The sequence below is a fragment of the Haliotis rubra genome, unplaced genomic scaffold (assembly GCF_003918875.1).
Source record: "Haliotis rubra isolate DU_JTF1 unplaced genomic scaffold, ASM391887v1 Scf576, whole genome shotgun sequence".
In the NCBI taxonomy this organism is placed as follows: domain Eukaryota; kingdom Metazoa; phylum Mollusca; class Gastropoda; order Lepetellida; family Haliotidae; genus Haliotis; species Haliotis rubra.
In genome coordinates this window covers 181,821-206,541 of record NW_025767275.1, presented here as the reverse complement: position 1 = coordinate 206,541, position 24,721 = coordinate 181,821, and the positions used below count along the sequence as shown (strand labels likewise).

The 24,721-nt window shown below is 37.9% G+C and overlaps 1 protein-coding gene across 13 annotated transcripts in view; it reads left to right on the top strand.

The window, feature by feature from the left end:
- Positions 1 to 3,850: 3,850 nt before the first annotated feature.
- The window catches only part of LOC124254573 (anoctamin-4-like), a 120,152-nt gene continuing 99,281 nt past the window's right edge, over positions 3,851 to 24,721 (top strand). For 12 of the 13 annotated variants that reach the window (XM_046688411.1, XM_046688409.1, XM_046688407.1 and 9 more), the window contains exons 1-2: positions 3,851 to 3,974; positions 4,203 to 4,373. In XM_046688411.1, coding sequence (XP_046544367.1) covers positions 4,238 to 4,373 — 136 coding nt within the window. In that variant the 5' untranslated portion in view covers positions 3,851 to 3,974; positions 4,203 to 4,237. Of the gene's footprint in view, positions 3,975 to 4,202; positions 4,374 to 11,051; positions 11,331 to 24,721 lie in introns of those variants that run through there. The other variant, XM_046688408.1, reaches the window with a different exon arrangement.

Below are 24,721 nucleotides of genomic sequence, written 5' to 3'. Positions count from 1 at the left end.
TCATCGATATTGCAAGCTCCACATATTATCTGTAAGCATATTCATTAATTAAAAATGACATTGTCCACGAAACATATCTAAAAGTATTACCCTCTATGCAACTTCCAAGATCTCTTACAATATTTAGATGCGGCATTAGTAAACTGAATGTACAAACCTATAGAAGATCGAAAGATGATCATATCAGTTCTGCCATGTGCGCCCATTGCCTCAATATTGTTGAAGAGTGAGTGAGTTTAGTTTTACGCCGCTTGTAGCAATATTCCAGCAATATCACGGCGGGGGACACCACAAATAGGCTTCACACATAGTACCCATGTTGGGAATCGAACCCAGGTTTTGAGCCTGACGAGCTTTAACCACTAGGCTACCCCACCGCCCCTATTGTTGAGGATGAGCACCATGTAGACAATTAAAATGCCCTGTTTACGAAGCACATATAATCCCCAACAGTATCATGTAAGCCCTAACATACACAAGTTTGTGAATTTACTTAAAAACCAAAATGCAAATGTTATTTTACGCCCAGCTATATTTGTAAACAAACTACATAAGGTTTTGTGATGCTTATACCAATGTATTTTCCATGCCAGCGCTCCAAAGAAAATTATGTAAAACTGCCATTGTACTTTTGGCGTCATGGCCACTCTACGAAATAGATCTGTCTGTCTGTCTGTCTGCGTATGTCTTTGCTGTTTGCGGACAGTAAGTTTGTTGTGTTTGGGAGGCTGTTTGAACGAACTGACGTTTCGATAACGATATTAATTTTGGGTCAAGTCCACTTTTCATGAATGTGATCTATTATCATGCAGTATATGTAATTATATAAGTCAGTATATTTCTTTGTTATTTTTCTCAACGTATTATCAAGTGTCATGACTTACATAATATATGGAATACTACATATGGCATACAACTAAGATAGCGTTAGAACGAAGGAAACCACTCGGCGAATATGTTGCACTTACACAAAGTAAACATAAATTTTACGTTGTATTTTATCTATTCTGTTCTTCTATATGTTCTACAATCGCATGCAAAGTCTGTATGCAACCTGACGTTCATGCATGCACACTTATATCAGTCAAATCACCCGACTATATGCTATATCGTAACTTTCAGCTCTGGATCACAGGCCCTCGCGTCTTTGCGAGGATTAATGATTAAAAACATATTGTTTTTGAGATGACCCCGACTCGAAATGCTTCACAGTGCAATACATCATAATGTATTATACTGTGAAGCATTTCGAGTCGGGGGTCATCTCAAATTTTTGTATATATTTTATAAAATCGTTAATCCTCGCAAAGACACGCGGGCCTGTGCTCTGGACATCACCTTCAGAGAGACTATATAGCATTACACCCGTCGCACCCCGTGGAGCAAGCCTCGTCTATTGTCGGTTTAGAGGACTGAAACAGGTTTTGCATCTTTTGGGTAGTGAACACATAAAGAAAGCCTTTTGTTGCAAAACACCGTCATTGTCCGACATTGCTAGACCTGTTTAGGAACCCGTTAACATTCGGGTTAAAACTGGTCCTCAGCAACCCATCCTTGTTACAAGGGACTAACGGGATCGGGTGGTCAGCAACCCATGCTTGTTACAAGGGACTAACGGGATCGGGTGGTCAGCAACCCATGCTTGTTACAAGGGACTAACGGGATCGGGTGGTCAGCAACCCATGCTTGTTACAAGGGACTAACGGGATCGGGTGGTCAGCCTCCCTGGCTTGTTACAAGGGACTAACGGGATCGGGTGGTCAGCTTCCCTGGCTTGTTACAAGGGACTAACGGGATCGGGTGGTCAGCATCCCTGGCTTGTTACAAGGGACTAACGGGATCGGGTGGTCAGCTCCCTGGCTTGTTACAAGGGACTAACGGGATCGGGTTGGTCAGCCTCCCTGGTTTGTTACAAGGGACTAACGGGATCGGGTGGTCAGCCTCCTGGCTTGTTACAAGGGACTAACGGGATCGGGTGGTCAGCCTCCCTGGCCTGTTACAAGGGACTAACGGGATCGGGTACAAGGGTCAGCTTACAAAGGGACTAACCTGGCTTGTTACAAGGGACTAACGGGATCGGGTGGTCAGCTTCCCTGGCTTGTTACAAGGGACTAACGGGATCGGGTGGTCAGCCTCCCTGGCTTGTTACAAGGGACTAACGGGATCGGGTGGTCAGCTTCCCTGGCCTGTTACAAGGGACTAACGGGATCGGGTGGTCAGACTAACGGGATCCTGGCCTTGTTACAAGGGACTAACGGGATCGGGTGGTCAGCCTCCTGGCTTGTTACAAGGGACTAACGGGATCGGGTGGTCAGCTTCCTGGCTTGTTACAAGGGACTAACGGGATCGGGTGGTCAGCCTCCCTGGCTTGTTACAAGGGACTAACGGGATCGGGTGGTCAGCCTCCCTGGCTTGTTACAAGGGACTAACGGGATCGGGTGGTCAGCATCCCTGGCTTGTTACAAGGGACTAACGGGATCGGGTGGTCAGCCTCCCTGGCTTGTTACAAGGGACTAACGGGATCGGGTGGTCAGCTTCCCTGGCTTGTTACAAGGGACTAACGGGATCGGGTGGTCAGCCTCCCTGGCTTGTTACAAGGGACTAACGGGATCGGGTGGTCAGCCTCCCTGGCTTGTTACAAGGGACTAACGGGATCGGGTGGTCAGCTTCCCTGGCTTGTGTCATTGTGTCCGAACTCTGAGTGCAGCGTTAAAACCCTCAAACCAACAATATTCAAAACAAACAAAACATCTTCGGAAATGAAGGTACACGGTGTCTAATCTGACAAAAGAATCTGAATGATTTGTGACTCGATTCTCATGAAGTCATTCAACTGATTGCCTGGTCCAAACAAAGAAATATGTAACACCACGTTTGATAATTATTTTGCCATAATTATTTTGGCTCCCTACTCCTCCAACGAAACAAAACAAAACAATAGAAAAAGATAATAAGAGTAAAAAAACCAAAACATCATCCAGTAATGGTTTCAACAAAACAACATTAACATACTGTTTTGATTTTATCATGAGGATTGCAACATTAATCATCATAAAAATATCCATGGCCATAAAAAGAATAGATTTTGCCCATTCTGAAAACGTATGTCCTTCCTTTCATTATTGTCCCTTCCCTCGCGGTTTTTCCCTGCGTATTGTCATCTAAACATTTTAATAAACCACGCATTTTATAGTGTTAGATGTATTACAGCATGAAAGTCTATATGGACGTTGATTTGCACACTATTATAGGCACACATATTTTATTATGGCAGCATTCACTTACTTATATTATTTCTGCGGCATTAAGGGCATTCTATTATTTTTACCATTCTACAATGCGTAATAAAAGCTATCGGGTACAAAAATGCTCACAAAATGGTTATGTAATAATGATATTACAGTCTATATAATGTGATTTCAAAATAAAATAAAAATATGTTGACATTTTAGAGGCTAGATCTATTTGAAAATCACTGAAAGATAATACAAATGTTTACAGTTACAAGCATAAAACAACACGAGGCATGTTGTTCAACGATGGTGGACTATAGTTGTCCAGAGAGGTCCTCAGCCAACCGTATTTATCCATGTCTTCAAAGTAAAGTCTGCTTGTGTGATGGGGCAGTTAGGGTATATAGTCTCTCGGGGTAACACCTGCCAAATTAATATTCTGTACATCCCCTACTGGTATATATGAAAACTGGTGCAGTATATATAGGTAATATTTTGCAAGCGCGGTAATGCCGGTATGAACATCCACACATCAAAGCCGGTGATTCGCCCCGACAGCCAGAAGATTGCGCGGAGAGTGTTTCCCCATCTACTCGTGTGCTAAAAATAGAATAAAGCGCCACCTATGTAGGAAGACGTCGAACAAGTCGACTTGATATAAACAAGTCGGCAAATGTCACGGGAAAGTGTGTTTGGTTGAGGATTAACTGAAAATTATCGGCGGAAGTCCCAACAGTACCGGTAAGTGTTGACATGTATTACATAACTATAGATTATTGACGCAAAATCTATCTAATTAGCTAGAATTGGCCTTGTTTTAGTTTACTGTTATCTCGGAGTTGGGCCATCATTTCGCGAGCGGGGTGACTGGGTAGGTTTGGCAGTGGGGAGAATCGTCTGGTTTGAGAGGTATTCTGAGACTACCTCGACCTTCTGTAGAATTTCATTGGTACTGTGCCTATATTCCAGGTTCTGTGCGTGTGACTCGGAGTTTACCTTAGACGATGGAGGGGCAGAATGGGAGTTACATTTCTCGGATTCCAGTCGCTGGACCCCCGCCTCAAGGCGTTGCGGCACCGCCACCCATTGGATTCGAAATGCAAAACATGGACCCATCCCCGCCAGGACCTGACCCAGGGAGTGAGTATTCTTTTAGGGTGTGGTCATTTCTTATTGCTGTCTGAATAGTACTAATATGCAACAGGCTGATTGATTGATAACATGGTGTCTCTTTCGGAATGCGTTGACGCGCTTTGACAGTTCTTGGACATCGCCCATAAACGGCGTGGATCTGTAGAATGTATTAACAAAGATGGTGCGGTAGGAAGCATGTACACTCCACAGAATTTTAATAGTCAGCTGGTAATAAGGTCATGGCGTGGTAGTTATCTCTAACAGTCATTCGTAGTATATGTACTGCAGTATAGTTTTGAACGTACGTGTACTGGGTCGTATTGTTATGGGTATTTGAGCCGAGTTCTGTTACACCCTTGTTGTTGTGAAATCATTGTCAGGTTAAAATGAGTGACAAGTTTTGTGGGCTGGTCCCAGTAACAACACAATGTCATAAGAAAGGGGCGAGGGAATGCCTTATACTTCTATAGCTCTACTGTACCACGCCCTCCCTGGATCACTAATACTTTGACACGGATGAAGGATGGAGTTTCAAGCAAGACATATTTCGTTGCTTCCGACACCGGATACCCTTTTCGTCAATGTTTGTGTAATCTCTCATATCTATTGACAAGGAATAAATTTATTTATGCATACAGGACAGTCCTACCCTTTGACAGAAACTTTGTGTACCTACTTAAACAGTCATAGGTCTTGACATTCACAGAGAATGTAAAACCTGTTGTGAATGATGAATAAAACATATCTATTCATTCCCTATTTTCCCACTTACTTTCTGAAATGAATATATTTATTTAAAACAATATGAAAAGAGTTAAATTTGATTTTTGTCACTATAGGTATTTATCCTATTTAAGTAGCTGGACTTACGTTTTTATGACTGAAGTCTCTTCTGAGATAAATATTGTTGTTTGATAACTTTCTCGCAACATCTGTTGGAAAACCACCATAATAATTAAATTACTTCTTTTCCAGAAAAAACACTTTCTAAAATATGTTTTCATAGCATTTGTCAAATTTAAAAAATCTTTGATTCATGTCACTTGATAATATACTGGAAAATCTGAGACCAGGAATAAGCTCAAATGTTACACATTGGCTGGTTGATTAAATAATCATTAAATTCATCACTATGAAAAAATGAGCATTGTAAGGCATTTATGTATTTATATTAGTCTGTGATACAGACCCTGAAGCAAATATATCCAAGAAAGCCCACGCAAATCTAGTAAAATGTGGCAAGTCTAGATTTCCACAGCTTCAGGAATGAAAATGAAGAAAGTCTGAGAGTTCCTTTTCATTATATTTTATTTTTTTAACTATGAACTTTTTTTCTGTAAGTTATGTTTATTTCAGAGTCTAGTTGTTAGTCTAGTATTTTTAAATGCAGATGTTTATAACAGCTATTCATTTATGAGGTTGGTTTTACTACCACCACTTAACAAAGTATTCGGGTTACAAGAGTTACAGGAAAAAACTAAACTGCTGCAAATCTCTGGTCAAGTGTTTTGTTTACTGTTGGTTGAAGGATGTGATTTACATGATGGTTGGTAGGACTGAATAAATAAATAATATATATATATATATATATACTCATGTATTAAACCTACAGAATTCAGTGTCTCAAAATGAAATTGTGGAACTTGTGAATATATACTTGAAACTTCATGTATAAAGTTCAAAAACAGGAAACAATTATTTCATGTACGCTCTAACATGGACTGCTCCAAGAAAAACATATTATTTATGTTATTATATGCCAAGGGTGTCATGAAGAACACAGAATGTGGCGTCCATAAACAACAGATTGTCACATTGACAAATGCGCAGCACTTTTTCATCAAAGAATTGTGTCCATGTTAAATAGGTAACGCAATGTGTCTGAAAAGCTACTAGTAAATTTGTATACAGTTGCATTGTGACGTCATAACATAATCCGTTTAACTGTAATCACTTCTCCCTGAAGATAAAAGTGAAACATGTTGGAGAAGATCCGTCGTGTGATTATTTCAGAAACTTCTTCTTATATATGTACTACTGTACGCTCGGTATTCTCATCACTTTCTTTATATATATATATATATATATATATATATATATATACACACACATGTCATATGCAAAAAGAAAAGAGATATTTGCTTCATCGCTTGTGTCTGTGACATTTAAAAATGCGGGGGAGGTGTTTTTCAGTGAGATGAAAGGTTGATGGGCCAATATGAAAATATGATTATTTATTGTGTAATCTGTAAACTCTGAATACATGATATAAATATTTTGATATTTTGAAACTGAAATTCATGATATTTCTACTTGTAAACATTCTGCCAGCTGTCACGTGAAGAAAATGTTGCTTTTACATAAATGTGCTTTTTCGCCTTCGCATAGAGTGCATTTCACATGTCAATATATACAGTGTATAAAAATATTCATTACATGCAAATTGCAATAACGGAAACAGTTGCTGTTCTAGTTTTTATCAGCCTCATTGTTCATAGGGCTGTGCTTGTGCTTAAAGCCTACTGGGTGACATACATGTGCTTATTATATTCTGCAGTCATCAGGATATATTACAGTAAGCTATACTGTGCTAGTTCTTGTCAAATATGACTTACAACCCTGATAATGACACATCCAAAGTGGTGCACATCATGTAGATTTCCCTATTTGTAGCAATCATGTAGATTTCACTACATATATGGATGGAGTCACTGGTATTGTAACATTTTCAGCGTGTTGTTTATTGCTGTGTGACCTTTATACTGTTGCCAGCAGCAAAGGTTATTAAGTTATCTGGCGGAGACAGTAATATCCGGAAGTTTGGACAGATGGAACGTTGTTGTAAATAAATCTGACTTGACCTCGCTATCATGTTCACTCCATATTGTTGTTTACAGAAAAAAGGTATCTCAAATTATTTGATACCTTAAAGTGTTGAATCTGGGTCTCTTTATGTCTTTGACTTTAAACATTAGGGCTATCCTCTTGACTTTCAAGCTCTATTTTCAACAAAATATGTGTACAAAATGTCAATAAAATAAATGTGAAAAATCCTCATTTTTAGGTTTTTACCGTTTGGGCTGCATAGGATAGTATGATCTGGAGTCAATTTGAGATGGAGTGAATATCTTGTCACTCCGAAAGATACATGCTTGATTCACTACATAGGTGCAGTATGTGAAGCTCATTCTGGTGTCCCTGGCTGTGATGTTGCTGGAATATTGCTGAAAGCAGCATAAAACTATATTCATTCATTCAATAAAAGCTAATTGCCATCTGGGTTCAAATAGGGGAAAGATTGTTTGCATATTGATGGCTGCCCATGTCTAGTTCCTTGTGGGTTGTACTTCAGAAAGGGGATTTATGAATCAGTTTCAGTTTCAGAGTACTCTGTAAATGAGTGTGTCTCTGAACATGAAAATGATTACAAAATGTTGTAGTATTTCTTCTCATGACTTTGACCAGTTTGACTTTTTGTTCTTGAAATATGCCATTTTGTGGTAGTTCATTATGTTGCTCAATAAGATTTTGTCCACTTTTGTGTGAGTGTGTGCTGGATTTCAAAGTCCTTGTGTTAAACAGACCACAGCAGGATAAGATCAAAACAGCAAATTTAATATTAAAATAGGTTATACATGGCTTTATCACATGCTTAGAAACCACGTTTTAAAAACAAGCAAAGCATGTTAACTTTACAAGCACACAGAATATTATTATACTGGTATATTAGTTCATACAGTTTTGTTAATGTTTTCTTTTACTTTGAAATATATTCTTCTGGTTGGAACAATTAAATACCAATGGGCAGACCAAAATAACTTTAAAAATGCTTTGTGCCACACTTGAAAATACATACATGTCTTCTGATCTCATGAAACAATGATTGTAAGTTTGTGTATAGTATAATTAATAGTATCAGCTCAAGTGCTGTTAAGCAGGTTGAATTTAAGATTTGAGATGTTGATGTGACAAATTTATCTCTGGGACAATGCCAAAAGGTTTTGTTGGGATATATTTTAAATCTCTGTAATCATGACAACAGACATATGAACATGATAAGTAGGGCTTAATCAACCATTTCCCTCTTGATGTTGCAACAGCTGAAGTAGATTTAGCATGATATAAATAACTGACCGAACGTTGAGGTCAGATTTCAACAAGTACTTTCTTTATCTATTTAGCCCCGCCCTATCTCTGCATAGCTAGACTGTATTCATTCTTGAGAGTAAAATTGTTTGGAGCCGGTGAATGTGGCTGATTTGTTGTGTGTTACTGTGAGGAATGTTTCGGCTGTATATCAGGGACGGGGATAGGGAAGTAGTCCATAGGCGTTACAACTTACATTGTCTTGGCCATAAACATGATAAACATCGCACTGGGTCTAGCATTGGGCATAGTAGACTTCCACAAGTCTCTAAGGTAATAATTTATAGTTTAAATGATAATTTCGTAAAAATGAAATGAAAAGTACACATTGTCCCTCTAACAGAATGGTGTCCGCTGATCTAGACTTGGCTCTTTAAAGGATAGACCCGTGAAGGTCCGGGTTAGAATATTGATCTTTATTAACACATGCTTGTCGTAAGAGGCAACTAACGGGATCGGGTGGACAGGCTTGCTGACTTGGTTGACACATGTCATCGGTTCCCAATTGCGATCAATGCTCATGCTGTTGATAACTGGATTGTCTGGTCCAGACTCGATTATTTACAGACCGCCGCCATATAGCTGGAATATTGCTGAGTGCGGCGTAAAACTAAACTCACTCTTTCACTCACTCACTCCTGCAATGTAATGCTCAGCACAAAATACAATCAGTTTCAGATAATCAAGGTCATTTTCTAAGATTATTTTTCTACAGCCTTAAAAAAATAGAACCATAAAATTAAAAAACAGTATGTCAGTTTACACCAAAACACCAAACTTTGTACCAGATTGATCGGAGTTATTTTCTTCTATGAATTTTCGGGGGAAAATTAGTTGTAGTGAGTTGGTCAAGTGGCGTGTGAGCAGAGACATGAAACAGAACCAGGCCAAAACTCACTCACTCGCTCTTTAAAGGATAGAATTATACATCCGTGGGCTTAGTATTCAGACTACAGCCTTGAGCAAGACTATGGGCATAGCATTGGGGTAACTTTGGGCATAGTATTGGAGACCTAGTTTGTCATTAAGTTGTAAGATGTAATTTTGGGCAAGTGTGGTGGTTTATGGTACAGTTGTATTATCAGCATGATCAGTGTGTGAATTTCTGAGTATTTAACATTATACATTAGTTCCCTTTCTAGATCAACGCCCCTTGATTCCTTTCAATCACTGCAATAAAGACTTGAGTACGAAAAGTTAGGTTTTAAATATAATGGAATCTTATTTACTGTTCTAGATTAAATATCTAAGTCAAGCAGTTCTCGTCATTAACCAAAGTTTGGAGGTAAAGATTTAGGCAGTCCTATATGAAAATGGTCCAATTTTGGACAATAGGTTAATGTATCGTAATTTCATACTAAGAGGAAGCTACTAGTTCATTGAAGATAACTCCCATTTTGATTTTTGTTTGTTTGTTGTTTAATGCCACGCTCAGCAATATTCCAGCTGTATGACCGTGGTCTGTAAATAATCAAGTCTGGACCGGAATCCAGTGGTCAACATCATGAGCATCGATCTGCACAATTGGGATACAAGGACACTAGATCCACTGACCACTAGATCCCATTAGTCGCCTCTTACAACAAACATGCCCTCATTTTGAACTGTTTGTTTGGGTTGTATTCCTGCTAAATGATGGTCGGCTGTAGTTAACAGATGCCAGACAATAATGAGCATCGATCCAGGTATTTGTTGTATGACATGCATCAACCACGTCAGGTTGTCAGGTGGGCGTACCACCAGATTCCGTTTGTCATCCCTTAAGACTAGCATGGTTTGCTGAAGACCAGTTATTACGCAGGCTTTCATGAAGGTTGTTTTCAGTTTGCATTGTGAGATTTATTAATAGCCATTATCTTTTCACAGTACAATAATTTACACATTTAGTGTATTTGGGAAATTTGATATGAAAAAGTATTCAGAAGCGCTAAGTCTTTGAATGGCATTTAGAAGTGATTCATGTGAAGGGGAGATGTATGGATGTCAACTTCTGTGACATAAAGCACCAGTGTCCACCCACGAATGCATGCTCATGGCTCTGAGAAACTTGTTCAGCATAACAAGAGATTTTTATCATGGACTTATAACCATTCTGCACTCTGTTTTGTTAGATCAAAAGGATCTCGAATATTTAAAAAAGTAATATTTTAAAGGCACATTACATTGAAATCTCAAAATTAAATTCTTGTGATGTGTTTGAGAATTATATAGAATGTTTAGACCCCTGACAAAAGTGCGCCTTTTGATGTATTGTTTGTGTTACGGAGAGCGAGAGAATGGTACATTGTCATCATGGTACAGACATATTCATTGCATCATGTGCTGCGTGAGGTTTTATCTTTACTCACTATTAATAAACATTATCAGTGTATGTTGACTGGGTGAATAGCCAATCTAAATATAGATCACACACTATTGAGTATTACGATGCTTATGATCATGTTCACTTTCCGGTGACACGCCTTGACCTAATACAAACCTACAAGCGCCTTAAGAATGTTGAAAACCACCTAAAAACTTGCTAGACATGTTTTGAGATATATTCTATAGGCGACAAGTTCAACTATATATATAGCACATTGTATTACAAAAGCGAGAAAATTCAGAGTTTCCGCAATATTTGGTGGTTTATTCCAGTGGGAAGAACTTGTCAGTATTTGGACGGTCAGTATTTTATGTGTGACCTTCCTTGGAGTTATTTGGCTAATGGGAGAAGCTACGCATATCTAGGATACCACTAAGCTGAGTGTGTTGGGATAATGTATGAAGCTGACAATATGGCAGATGCGGAAGGCTTAGGTGACAAGTTGGTGGAAGGTAAAAACTTTGTTTGTGTGTGGATGAAATATATCCCAAGGGTACATGATGTAAATGGTTTGTTTAACATTGAGGTATTACAGATCAAGAAGCAGGTTAAAGTACAGTTAACAAGGTGATAGTTAATGTGGCTTTTAAGCTCCCCTGTCAAATTGTGTATGGGTTAACTGGTATGATGGCCATAAAAACGAACTTGAAAGACATAGGGCTGCAGCGAATGCATTCGTAGGCGAATTGGAGACATATCATGGATATTGGGTGATATAAAAAGTCAGCAGTTGGGGTTGTTCTTCAGCGAAACATTAAAAAAATGATTATTTCACATGTTTTAACTATGTTTACGATGTCAATTAATCATGACATGACCACCTTACTGTCGGGGCGATGGGGTTGTCTCTTGGTTAGGGCGTTCTCGTCACGTAGAAGACCCGGGTTCGATTCCCCACATGTGCACAATATGTGAAACCCATTTCTGGTGTCCCTTGCCGCGATGTTGCTGGAGTATTGCTAAAAGCGACATAAGACTAAATTCACTCACTCACATTACTGTTGAACTTAATCTATAAGAGTTGGCTATTGTCCAGCTGGGCTTGGATTATCTTCCTTGTTGCGTATCTTGTTTTGATAAACACTCAAATTCAACTGAAAACATACCTTACAATTTCAGGATTTATTGATTTAGCAATCGTGAATAACAAATTGAATTCATGAATGGATATGTTACAATTCAGTGAATGTGCGAGTGAATACACTCCAAGAAATATGTACATACCATATAACATGTATAACAACAGTGCCTAATTCTACGATACGATTCTATGAATATGGAAGTAAATCGTAACAGCCCAAGAAACTCTGTATACCATATAAGGACAGTGCCTAATTTTGCAAACATGAAGTATACTGCTACCATTGCATGAACTTGACACAGCCTGATGAGTGTGGATTTCTTGTCCTTGTCATGTTTGAAATATAAAATTATATTTCTCCTGGTTTGAATCTTTGAAAGAAGAATGTAAGAACAGATTTCAAAAACCTTTCTTTCCTTGTTAGTTTTAATATTGTTGATTGTTTTATGATTTGGTAGCTACGTTTGCACTGAAAGTTATTCTCGAGTGACATGTCAGCATGTGTTGCTCAAGCATTACACAAATTACGACATTAACATAATGTGAACTGCAACTGCATGATAATGAGTAGTTCCCGGATATGATTAAGCACTATTTTCCCATCCACACAAAGACAATTAAGTGTTACAATTATTATTGTTAACATGCTAAAGCATATAGTTAAGGTCAAAGTGGTGTTAAAATCAGTGAAGTCATGCAGCTTTGTACATGTTCTGTATGATGCAGACTTTAGATTTAAACATAGATTTGTATAATTACTATAATTTACTTTCCTTTACAACTGCTTAAATATCGACGTGGAAGGTATGTATTATCATCCACAGCCAACATTTGGCCATTAAAGTCCCAGTGGAAAAGTGTTTTCTTCCGCCAAGTTGACAACACGGGTTTGATTCCCTTCAATGTGTGGTGCCTATTTCTGGTGTACCTAGCCATGATTTTGCAGGAATATTGCTGAAAGATAAAACATAGAGAGGAAGCCTGTGCCAGCAGCAGAGTTGTGCCATGATTTCTGGTCACATGTGCAGCTTTGTTTTTATGCTGTATTGTATAAAACACGCTTTTCTGTTCTAAGAAAATCTTGAAACAAACTAGCGTTAGCAAACTATATTGTCACTAGAATTAATTCTTAAAAATGGCAATATGCTTTCATCATAGGCTTATGAATGTTGTAGTGCCGCGAAAGATTTTGTGGATCTTTCTTAAAGAAGGAAGCCTGAAACGATATCTTACTTGTGTTCAGATCGCTTCACGGAAGTTAAAGAATCAAAACTACTTACTAGTTGTAGTAAAATATGCATATGATTGATTACCATAAAGATTTTCCATGACACAACTTGTAACATAACGATTTCTGAGGTGAGGTTGTGGTCGAAGTAACAATAATATTGTAAGTAGTATTATATTGACACCCACGCTGCCAACGAGAGAAATTGTTATGATATCACGCTATGTCATGCAAAAAATCCTATTGGCCATCAATAAAATACATATTTTACTACCAGTAGAAAGTGTTTTGATTTGTAACTTCGGTGAAAACAAACTTAAATACCATTTTATCCTCAGACTGGCGGATGTTCCCGACAAGCGCCCGCCATTTTAAAAAATAAAGAAATCTGTTAGAATTAATGAGATTATAGTTTGTTTTCATCAAGTTAGAAAATCAAGACTACTTTCTACTCGTTGTTAAATATGTATTGGAATCATAACCAAACTGGATTTTGCATGACACAACTTATAACATAACGATTTCTTCCGCAAGCGAGGTGGGGTCGAAGTCACAATACTGCGCGATAAATTTCTTGCTACATTCCCATGGTTAATGTCCACTCACCAGTATGTAGATACTAGTCAATGTGCGTCTTTATATTTGGTCTTATAATCCTAATTAGTTTATTATCACACTTGTATGCATTTTGAAACTAAATAAAAAGCAGGCGATCTGCTGATACTTATAGTGAATTTATAACAGAACTGTAATATCTAGACATTTTATAGTTTGCCAATGTGAATCATAATTATCATGCACACACACACCTAGTGCATGTTGTCTGTCTCATTAAACTTCACGGCGAAAACAATGATTCTGTTGAATGCTACGACAAATGAATAAAACAAAATGCAAATATTAAAATTAAAACAGATTAAAGTTATAGGAACAATATCAGGCCATTACCTTGTTCGAGGAATGTATCCATCAATATCCACAAAACTGTTCCAAATGATGTGTCTTTTTAACAGTTTAATATACGAAAAAGTGATAAATCTTTTCAGGTATTGGTGTATAGTCTCATTGGTCACCCAAGATAGCACACCTGGCAACTAATTGCATAATGTCCGCCTTTCTTTAAAAACAGTAATTTAGTTAGCCAATAATGGGCAATCAATCAATGTATTGCGGTTAATCCTTTGAAAGAAGGACGTTGTTTTTACATGAACACCATTACGACAGAGTGTATTCAGTATAGATTAGTAAATCTACATACATAAACACTACCTTTTGACAGTTCCGCTGTGTAAGATAAAAGTAATTAATCAATCGGCGTGTTATCGGTTAATCCTTTGATCGATGTTTATAATGTTGAATATTTACTCAGACACAAGAAATGCCAAATGGGAACCTTTGTCGGGTAATCTAAGTGTGTTACCACTAATTATACCTGTTATAAATTCATTAACTGACCATCAAGTGAATGATGACAAATAACATGTGTAGGTTTATACCACCTAACACGGGTTACAACGAGGAGTATTAATTGCTGTATTCCATGTGAAAACTTATGGGCCGACACTGTTTGAGAATACAAACAGATTTTTACATGACATGATTAAATATCGAGGTAAAACAAACACAGAAATGGGATCAATTTGGATCAGTCATTATACAAATAGGGCCTAACGACACCAATCGATTTTGACAGAATCGTCTATGAAAACAAGTTGTAACTTCGGAAACTAGGCAAAGCAGGAGACAAAATTAAATGACAGTAGATTGTGAGAACATATAGCTTTCATTTTCCACAACAATTGTCACGATTTCAGGTTTATACAAGCCTGTAAACAAGATAATTTACCCCCTAAAATGTAGATGAATTCTGCATCGGCTCTCAAAGCTATTCCTCATATGACATCACAGAGGCGCGCCGCTCTGATTGGTTGAAATTTCGTTCGCGGGTGAGAATTGTGCACTGTTGTCAAAAAGGTCGATTTAAGTCAATTAAAGGTCGAAATGAGTAGTTTTAATGACGGGGTTTCATTTATAACGATGCCAGTTAATGATTTATGTATTTGTACCCCCTAGGGTTTATGTGACCTTTAAGGAAACAAATACCAAAAACACAAGGCAACAAGAATATTGCTGGAATTCGTTATCTCAGAGAGCTAGCGAACATGGAATGTAAGGTTCTCTTCTGATTCTGTGGTGGCTGAGTGGGTTAGATGGATGACTTTGTGTAAAAGCAATTAGGTGCCCAACTCTGCAACTGGTTGCCATGGTTGTGTTCACTGGCCCTAAGCAATATTATTCCCCACAGTTCTGCTCTGTTAATCTACAGTAGGGTCATAAAGAGTTGTGAGCTATCTGATATATAGAGTTTGTTGAGGGGGACATTGTTCAATATTAGCCATATGGACCTGGAGATACAGTGCAATATTTCACTGATAATTGCACTCGCTGCTGTCTGGATCATATTGCTGTGATTACTCATGATACGAGTCATTTTACAATTCCTGATAAGAGACTCTAATTAATGGCCAATTATTCTCAAAGAAAAGTCATGTCAGATTGTTGTGTGTAAAGGGCAGTGTGTATGATAGGGCATATATGGTTTTCATCATATTACTGTCTAGATGCTACTTATAACTATATCGTCACGATATGGCTGAAATATTGCCGATGTGACGTTAAATAATAACTCACTCACTCACTTATAACTATCACTAAATTGTTACTTGGAAATGCAGTGTGATGTTTAGAAGTTTAGAAACTTGTGCATGAAAACCTGTATTCCTTTGTCAAAAGGCCATATATTTTTTGTTTGTAACGGGCAACTGATGGATCTGCAAGGCTTTCTGATGTAGTGGATGCTTGTCATCATATCCTGATTGTATAGATTGATGATGATGATGATGATGATGATGATGTCAATCACTTGTCTGGTCCTGATTCAATTATTGAATTATTAATTCAATTATTAATTACAGACGAGATATTTAGCTTAATATTGGAGGAGTTCCTCAACAAACAAAATGAGCAGGACCTTTCTCTGTAATAACAGCGTTCGACCGCCCGCTTGATGGGTTATTTTCAACACGGACTGCCAGATTTTCAGATTCACCTACCGGACGGTCTTGTTGAAATTTATATTAGTATTTTTTGTGGGCAGGTAAGTTTTGGCCCAGAATGCCAAGTTTTACAATTACATCTAACCAGCCCTGTGGCCTGGCTGAAATTTTTGGGGAGTTTCATACCTTGGTAATAAACACTGGTAAGTGTTCCGAGTGTTCCATCTTCTTTGCTTTGATTGCCAGGGACCTTGGTCAGTGAGCGGTTCACTCCCAAAAGACAGACCTCCCATAAGACAGACTCAATGAGTACCATAAATAGCTGAGCCATGCTGTCCCCCCTATTTAATTAATGAGCTGGCCTAAGAAGAGCAGAGTATTAAAAAAATCATAATTCATTACATGTATTAATAAAACTATAGTTAATACCTAATGTTGTCTTTTTCATGTGGGCACATACCATTATTATCAAGGGTACAGCTTAATTAAGCCGTATGCAACCAACCATAAAATGTGTTGTTTTAAGCAGTCTGTGGGAGGTCTGTCTTATGGGAAGATACCCAGTGAGCCCTGAAGAAGACAAACAACACCATTACTGAACAGTATGGTCTGTCAATATTTCTGTGAACCTTGTACCCAGTGAGCCCCTATCTGAACAGTATGTTCAATGACTCACCTTGACACTGTTCAATGATCAACACCAGTCAGTCCTAACATGATAGGGAGCTGCATCCCATCAATGTAAATGTATTGTTCCATTGCAAATCAGAATTCATTGATGTGTGTCAGGGTGATGGTCATATACAGGTCATAGGTGGCGACCTAGAAAAATATATTGTTCAAGGTTTAGAAATATAACCGTTTCAACAGTAGTTGAAATATCAGGAATTTGTAAGTGCTGTTTTTGTGTAGCATGTATTGTCGGATGTTAAATGACATGGCAAAATGGTTGAAAAAAGGTTCTCATCTGCCACTAGTTGCTTGTGTGATCTTATTATTCAGGAAACTGCAATTATGTGTGCAACATTGTACCATGATACACAGATAGACTGTTTTTGTACCATCATACACAGCAAGATTGCATTTGACAAAGTAAAAGAACTGTCTTCAGACGTTTGGTGAAATGGATTTTAATGTCACATTCCAGACTTTTTCACAAACAATGCCAAGCGGAACCGCAGTATGTGTTCGTTGGCACCTTATTTGCTGAAGAGATAAGATATAGGGTTTTGTCTGCGTATAATACACAAAATGATTTGTTCTCCATAATACTGGATCTGGATGCCAAGCATGCACCTTGTGGAGGGATACAGCGTTTAATAAATACTCATTTTTATTAGTGGGGGTGGGGGTGGGGTGCGCATTATACTCAGTGTGAACTAAACACAAGAAAATATGGGCCGTAATGTGCATGCAAGTGTGTGTGTGCATGCAAGTGTGTGTGTGCATGCAAGTGTGTGTGTATGTATGTGAGGCTGCTTGTGCGAAGTCTGAACTAATGGCAGTCTTTAAGTGCTAGCGCACCTTCCAAACCTACAATCTCAAACCCTCCCAGGAGAGGGTGTGCCTAGGTTGGATAACTTCTGCCCAATCCATTTCATTTTTGAATGAAATATGTTTAAAAGTAATAAAACAAAAACAACCCTCCCAGACAGAATAATATCTGTTCCAACAAGTCCTTGTTCCATCCCCTCAGTATCAGGCAGGGTTACAACCGGTACCATGTATTTTCATATGACACAGACAATTCTCCAGAGGGAAGCTTAGTCTAGTATTTTAACGAAAGAGCTACATACATGACAACTCGACTTTTGAACAATGGATACTTGTCTAAAATTAACTCTGGGCAAGTGTCTGAAGGAGGTTTCATCTCAACTGCTTCAATGTTATAATAATGAGCCACTCCATTGTGGCTTCCTGTCTATTAACTGGGGTGAAGCAAGTGTCATTAGATGAAGGGACAAATGAGGCAAGGGAGGGATGCAGAACAGCCGGTAGCAGAGAGTTTGCAAACGTCCCACCAGACCTCCATCCTCCCTATAGACTCCTGTCAGTATCAAATCTCCATCCTGATATCTCAATAGCATTGCCTCTAGTGTTCAGCAGTCAGTTGAGCAGCGGCATAGTATTTCAGTCACTGATGTTTCAAGGCCAGAATTCTTTGAATTTTGCGGTCTGAAAAATGGTTGCAGGATCCAGGCTGGTGATTCCACTCAACATCTGATAAAATAACATAATTTCCCATCCAACATGTCCATTATCACCTTATCCTTGAGGTATGATAGATGAATATCATATTTTCATTATTTTGTGTTTTGATTCGTGTGTTTGTAGATTGGTAAATGTACTTGAAACTTGATTAGATGCTGTTGTGATGTAATTCTTGCATCTGGGATTTCCTCAGTACTTTATCATTGAATCACTTAGTGATTGTCCAAGATACAGCTGTGCTGCTGATGAGGAATGTCTGCAATTTAGTCTGAAATTGCAGAAATGTTCTTGGGATGCTCCATGCATATTTTTCTGTCTCACACTCACAGACCGAGAATAAATTCATAAAGGAGTTTAAAACAAGAATTATATTCAGCATCTCTAGATTGCCTCAGCATTCTGAAAATAAAAATTTGGTGGTGGGGGTTAGGGGGGTTGGGGGTTTGCTCCTTTTCGATTTTATTCATTTTTTCCCTGGAGATGTATTTTTTTCAAATATGATAGATATCTTTATGCCTGGGACTCGGTGATACTCTTCATAAATATCTTTCTTTGTGGCTGTGCATTTAACTGTAGTTGCAGCCTCAGTGTTAGGCTGTCATAAAGACCCTGAAGCACACATATACAAGAATGCACACGCAAGTCTAGAAAATGTGGCAAGTCTAGATTTCCACAGCTTACATGAAGAAAGTCTCAGGGCTCCATTTCATTATATTTTATTTTTTTACTATGAACTTTATTTCTGTAAAATATGTTCATTTCAGCGGCTAGTTGTTCGTCTACCTCAGTGTGTGACTACTGCTTGAAGTCCTTTGTCAGTTACAATGCCGTCCAGAAATTCCGCGCACCTAAGCACATCGATCGCAACACGGCAACTAACGTCTCTTAGTTTTTGTGGTTTAAGTGACTAAACATGCTGGTATGCATCATATTTACCTAGAAATATAAGTTTATTGACGACTATAAGATTCTAACGTTGCATTAAGTCATACGGTTGACCTTACTGGCGTTCTGACGACATTGCTTACTGTCCGGTAATTCTGCGCAGCAACTGATGCATAACATCCAGCTGGACATCCGAAGTATGGAAGCGTATTAAGGGCCAGATTATTTTCAAATATCACTTCATCAAAGTAAGGAAGAGTGTTTCATATTAAATCCAATTATGAATAATGAAGAAAAAGGTTTAAAAGTCTGAAGAAAACGAATTTTCATAAAGCTGTCAATTTATCTGTCAATTACTGTTATTTACTTACCTTTAGTTATTAAAAGCCAGTCCCTTATAGAATTGTCCCAATTTCAAGCGTAAATGTGGTAGCAGACGATGTTTACCTTCGTACGGAAACGTACGGAAGTACGCTATTGCAGCTGCGCAGAATTACCAGACTCACTGTTGAGCAGGGTGGGGTAGCCTAGTGGTTAAAGTGTTCACCCGTGATGCTGTAGGTCCGACTTTGAATTCAATTTGCGACTCCTGTGATGTTGCTGGATTGTTGCTAAAAGCAGCTTAAAACCTCATTCACATAAGGCCTGTTGTGACCTGGAGTAGAATGAGGCCCTTTGATCAACACCAGCAACAACTCACAAAACTTGCAGTTGCACACAAAAAACATGCAATTAGCCAACAAACAGTAACACAGCCTGACCAACGAGTCATGTGCACACTGACCCATTGACTGGGGACATAATAATGTAGTACTATGACCATTCACTATGAGTGGAATTTGGTGGAGTAGATTTCTTCTTCCTTAGAAAGGGGCGGTGGGGTATTCTAGTGGTTAAAGCGTTTGCTCGTCAAGCTGAAGGCCCGGGTTCGAATCCCCACATGGGTACAATGAGTGAAGCCCATTTCTGGTGTCCCCCGCCGTGATATTGCTGGAATATTGGTAAAATCGGTGTAAAACCAAACTCAGTCAGTCAGTCTTCCTTAGAAAACCCTGAATGTACTCGGACAAGTACATCTGGAACCCTCCATGTTTAAATCGATGTACATTTAGAACATGCTTTTAAAATACTCTTGCCCACTTGCTGGAATCAATGGATCTTAATGAATAGAAGACAGTATCTTGTTATTTTTGGCACGTCCTGAAAAATCCAAGTTATATCCCTGGGTGTAGATGCAGTGGGAATGATTGTCTATCACATTAATTCAGAGATATAAAAAGAAATGACTAATTGTGATGGTGTTCCAGATGGGGGAAGACATCTTGAATCTATGATAGGTCAATCAGACCAGGCCAAGAACACTACCTGCCATCAATTATGTACACCATTCCCAGGATCTGAAGCAATGGGTGTGAGATCACCTGGGGGTCACAGTCATACTCTTACTGACAAAGAATTGTATATATATGTAGATATATTCTAACCAAATAAGTTTGCTTGAAGCCATAGTGTTGGGACATTTATCACTGGTGAGTTTATTCCTCCATTGTGTGCATGCCTATCAGCAGAGACCATATAATAGAGGGACGGCCCTCCCCAACAGTTTATCACTAACCATCAGCGCTACGGCCTGGCATATGTAACTGATACACATCGACACCCTGCTGCTAACTTCCCTCTACCGGTACACATGCGCAACAAATGCGCAGACATTCGAAAATGAGCACTCTGGTAACCACGTAAACAATATTGCGTAATATCCGGGCCGAGAGTTAATTCCCTTAGCGGGATTTCACCGGCTGCGTTTGACAGTTAAACATTACATGGACAGCTCCATTAAACTGATTACAATAATCTTAATTTTTATCTTATCTCTCATTTGCACATGTCAACTGACAACATCGCAGAACATGTATCATTCGCTAAATGCGTGTCGTCATAAGCCTGGAATATTTGTTTCAACATTCGGCATGGCCATGGGATCGACTTAATTCATTCACTAGGATGATTCCGACTTGGACCTCGATACTTACTTGGAGAATTCACAGACTACGACAGGACAGAGAATATAAACCAAAAATACAAAATCAAACTTACCCAGTCAGGTAAAGGCAGTTTTAACATTACAGTTGCCAATATCCCCCATGCTTCGCTAAGCGTATCATCACATGGCTAATCTCAAGATTTACTTGCAAGTATTCGTTGGCACAAAACGAGGTTGTGGTCAAGCAGTCGATGAAAGTAAAAATTCCCGCGAATTTATAAAGAATGTGCAGATTTGCAAGCGTTAGCCAATCAGAGGACTTGCTTCGACCACACCCCTTTTGTGTGCGGACATATCGTCATCCATTTGTGTCAAGATCGTTTAGTTGAGAGTCAAAATTGGTTTTCAATCGACTTGCAGAAATAACAATAAAGAATTGGTAGGTGTCATGAGTGTTGCTCGATAGGCCAATCATCCATGATTATGTTTACATCAATTGCATGCGATGGTAGCGTAGCGATCGGCAACGCAGTCGGGTAGGGTGCACCCTAGAAGTGTCCGGCCTGTCATTATGTATTGTACTGTGAAGCGTTTGAGTCGGGTGTCATCTCAAAACAATATTATTAAAATCATGAATCCTCGAGGAAAACCACGAGAGGCCTGTGACTGACTGGTGTTTATTATAAAGTTTATAGTCCCAACGAAACACGATTTCACATTTTCCAAGAGCGTTAATGTTTTTATAATGCCAGATTGGGGCTAGCAGTGATTATGCTTTGGGCCGTATGGAGACACTTGTTGTTTTTTTTCAAAGGGAAGCCACTAAATACTAAAGTCACTTGCCTCCGAGCCCATGAAATATATGTGTTAAATGGGCTGTACTACATGACCCTATCAATTAAAAAATTTCAGCAAAGTGTCAACTTTAACTTGGCAGGAAAATGCAACCAATAACATTAAAACACAACATCACACGTTCTTATATGTACAATGTATTTATTGTAAAATAGGACCATAAATCTATATGTACAATCATGTATTACTAAATTCAACCATTTAGATATTCTTTCATTAAAAACACAGTAAATGTGAATTTCAACTGTTGCAAATAAACTCTAAACTGAATTTGAAATTAAAATTATGCAATAGTTGGTTGCCAATGCTCTTTCAAACAAGGTATATCTACTTAATCAAGATGGGAATATTGTACTTAATAGTGGGCTCTTTGAGTAGCCCTTCCGATGAAACTTTCTTTTTCCTTGGCATCTACAAAACAAATGATAATTTTATGATATAAATATAATGTTGAATAATGAGTTCATTTTTCATTTTTGTTGTTGCATAAGACAGGCTGTTGGTACTGTCTAAGCCCAGGTAAACTCATAATCAAACTTCATTAGGAAGAATAATGATAACAGAAAAATATATTAATTGTAGTCATGATAAAATAAGGGAAGATGATAACTTATAAACTTCTTGCAACACAACCTGCATAGTTATGTTGTCCATTTAGGACTGATTGTGAATGTAAAACATAAAATCATACAAATCTGTACACAATCTTAATATAACTTCATTAACAGATATTTTAGATATCCATGAAGTGAACTGTACATTGGATTTTAATTTCCATAATTTCTACTCATGTACTTTATTACATGTTAAATTATTAGGCAGATATTGTTGAAATAGCTCCTTTCACTTATGCCTGCACCAACTGGAATCAAGTCTGCAAATCTGTCTTCATAATTGCCGACGCAAACATGGTATGTAGACAGTTTTGATAAAAGTTTCTTCATATCTCTTAGAGTGGAGAAAAATGCAGGTAAACCAATCCAGAATTCATGATTTGGGCCAAAAGTCGCGTCGATGTGCATATATTGCTGCTGTAAAAGGATGGCTTGATGACTACTGAAATCTGACTGAGCCCTACGTCAGTCATAAACTGCACAATAGTAATGTTTTCACGCTTGTTTCTTGCAATTGTAAAATTGCCTAGCTCTACTACATGCTGAAACAGCTCCTTTTTTAATGTTAAATATTGCTGGTATCGCAGGATGCCATCAACAAATTCATCTACATTGTTGTAAACGGATGATACTGGTGAATTGTGTCAAATAAACCCAAAGAATTCATCAGCCGAACAAACATCAGAATCTGTCGCTTTCTTCCAGGCATGGGTATCTGTGGGTTCATCGGTGAGGTCAATGAAGAATGACTTCCATGCTTTGTCCCACAGTGCATCTCTTGAACTGAAAATGGAGTTACACAACATTAATATTAAAAAAATAAATTTGAAGTGTTCTAAATAGTTGTTAAAATTATGCAATAGTTGGTTGCCAATGCTCTTTCAAACAAGGTCTAGTTACTTACTCAAGATGGGAATATTGTATTTAACAATTTACACTATACTGTTGTTTTTACATAAGAAAAGAAACAATATTAATATTTGATTATACAATTGCTTTGATATTTTAAACTTATTTCTGCAGGTACCAGATATACAAGTACCAATAAAATAAATAAATACCAATAACTACAAAATATCAACACAAAATTACTCATTTTTTTTCAAAGACATCATTTGTGAATTTCTTACTTCCATTATTACTTACCTGCAATCGTCGAGAACAGTTGATTGAACTGATGAATAATAATGTCAGAGAGAGAGGAAGAACTGACACCTTGTTGTCTCGGACCCCACTTTGAGTAGCCCTTCCGGCGACTGCTGATGAAAACTTTCTTTTTCCTGGGCATCTGCCAAACAAATGATAATTTATTATATAAACAGTGTAATGATATAAATAAAATGTTGATTCATTGTTGCATAAAGTCAGGCTGCTGGTACTGTATAATAATATAATAATATATAGCAATGTAACTCTAACTTCAGTAGGAAGAATAATGATAACAGAAAAATATATGAATTGTTACATGATAAATAAGGACCTTTTCCACAAATATAATCATCAAAATGAACAATAATGGAAATATGTACTTTTTTTCAAACGATTAGGTGAATGAGACTTTTGTAGAATGATTTAAATATATATTCACGCTATATTAATGAACAAATGAATGTTATGTCGCTGCTACATGATAATTGAAATGTTCAGTATTCAATTTAAATATGGGTTTACGCCAAAAATCATAAAAAATAAAAATACCGATCGTAGCCATATAAAAAGTGTACCATGCAAAAGAGGAAATCGCCGTGAATGTTCACATGTTTATTTTAAACATGCTAGTAATAAGCTGTTCTTGTGCAAGCGTGCGATAAAATCAAGTGTTGTGGAGTAAAATATTTCGAAAACATCATATTTCATCGCGATTGCACGAGCCAAAATAAGGAATGACGAACGCCACAGACTTATAAATGCCCCTATACAAATCTTTAT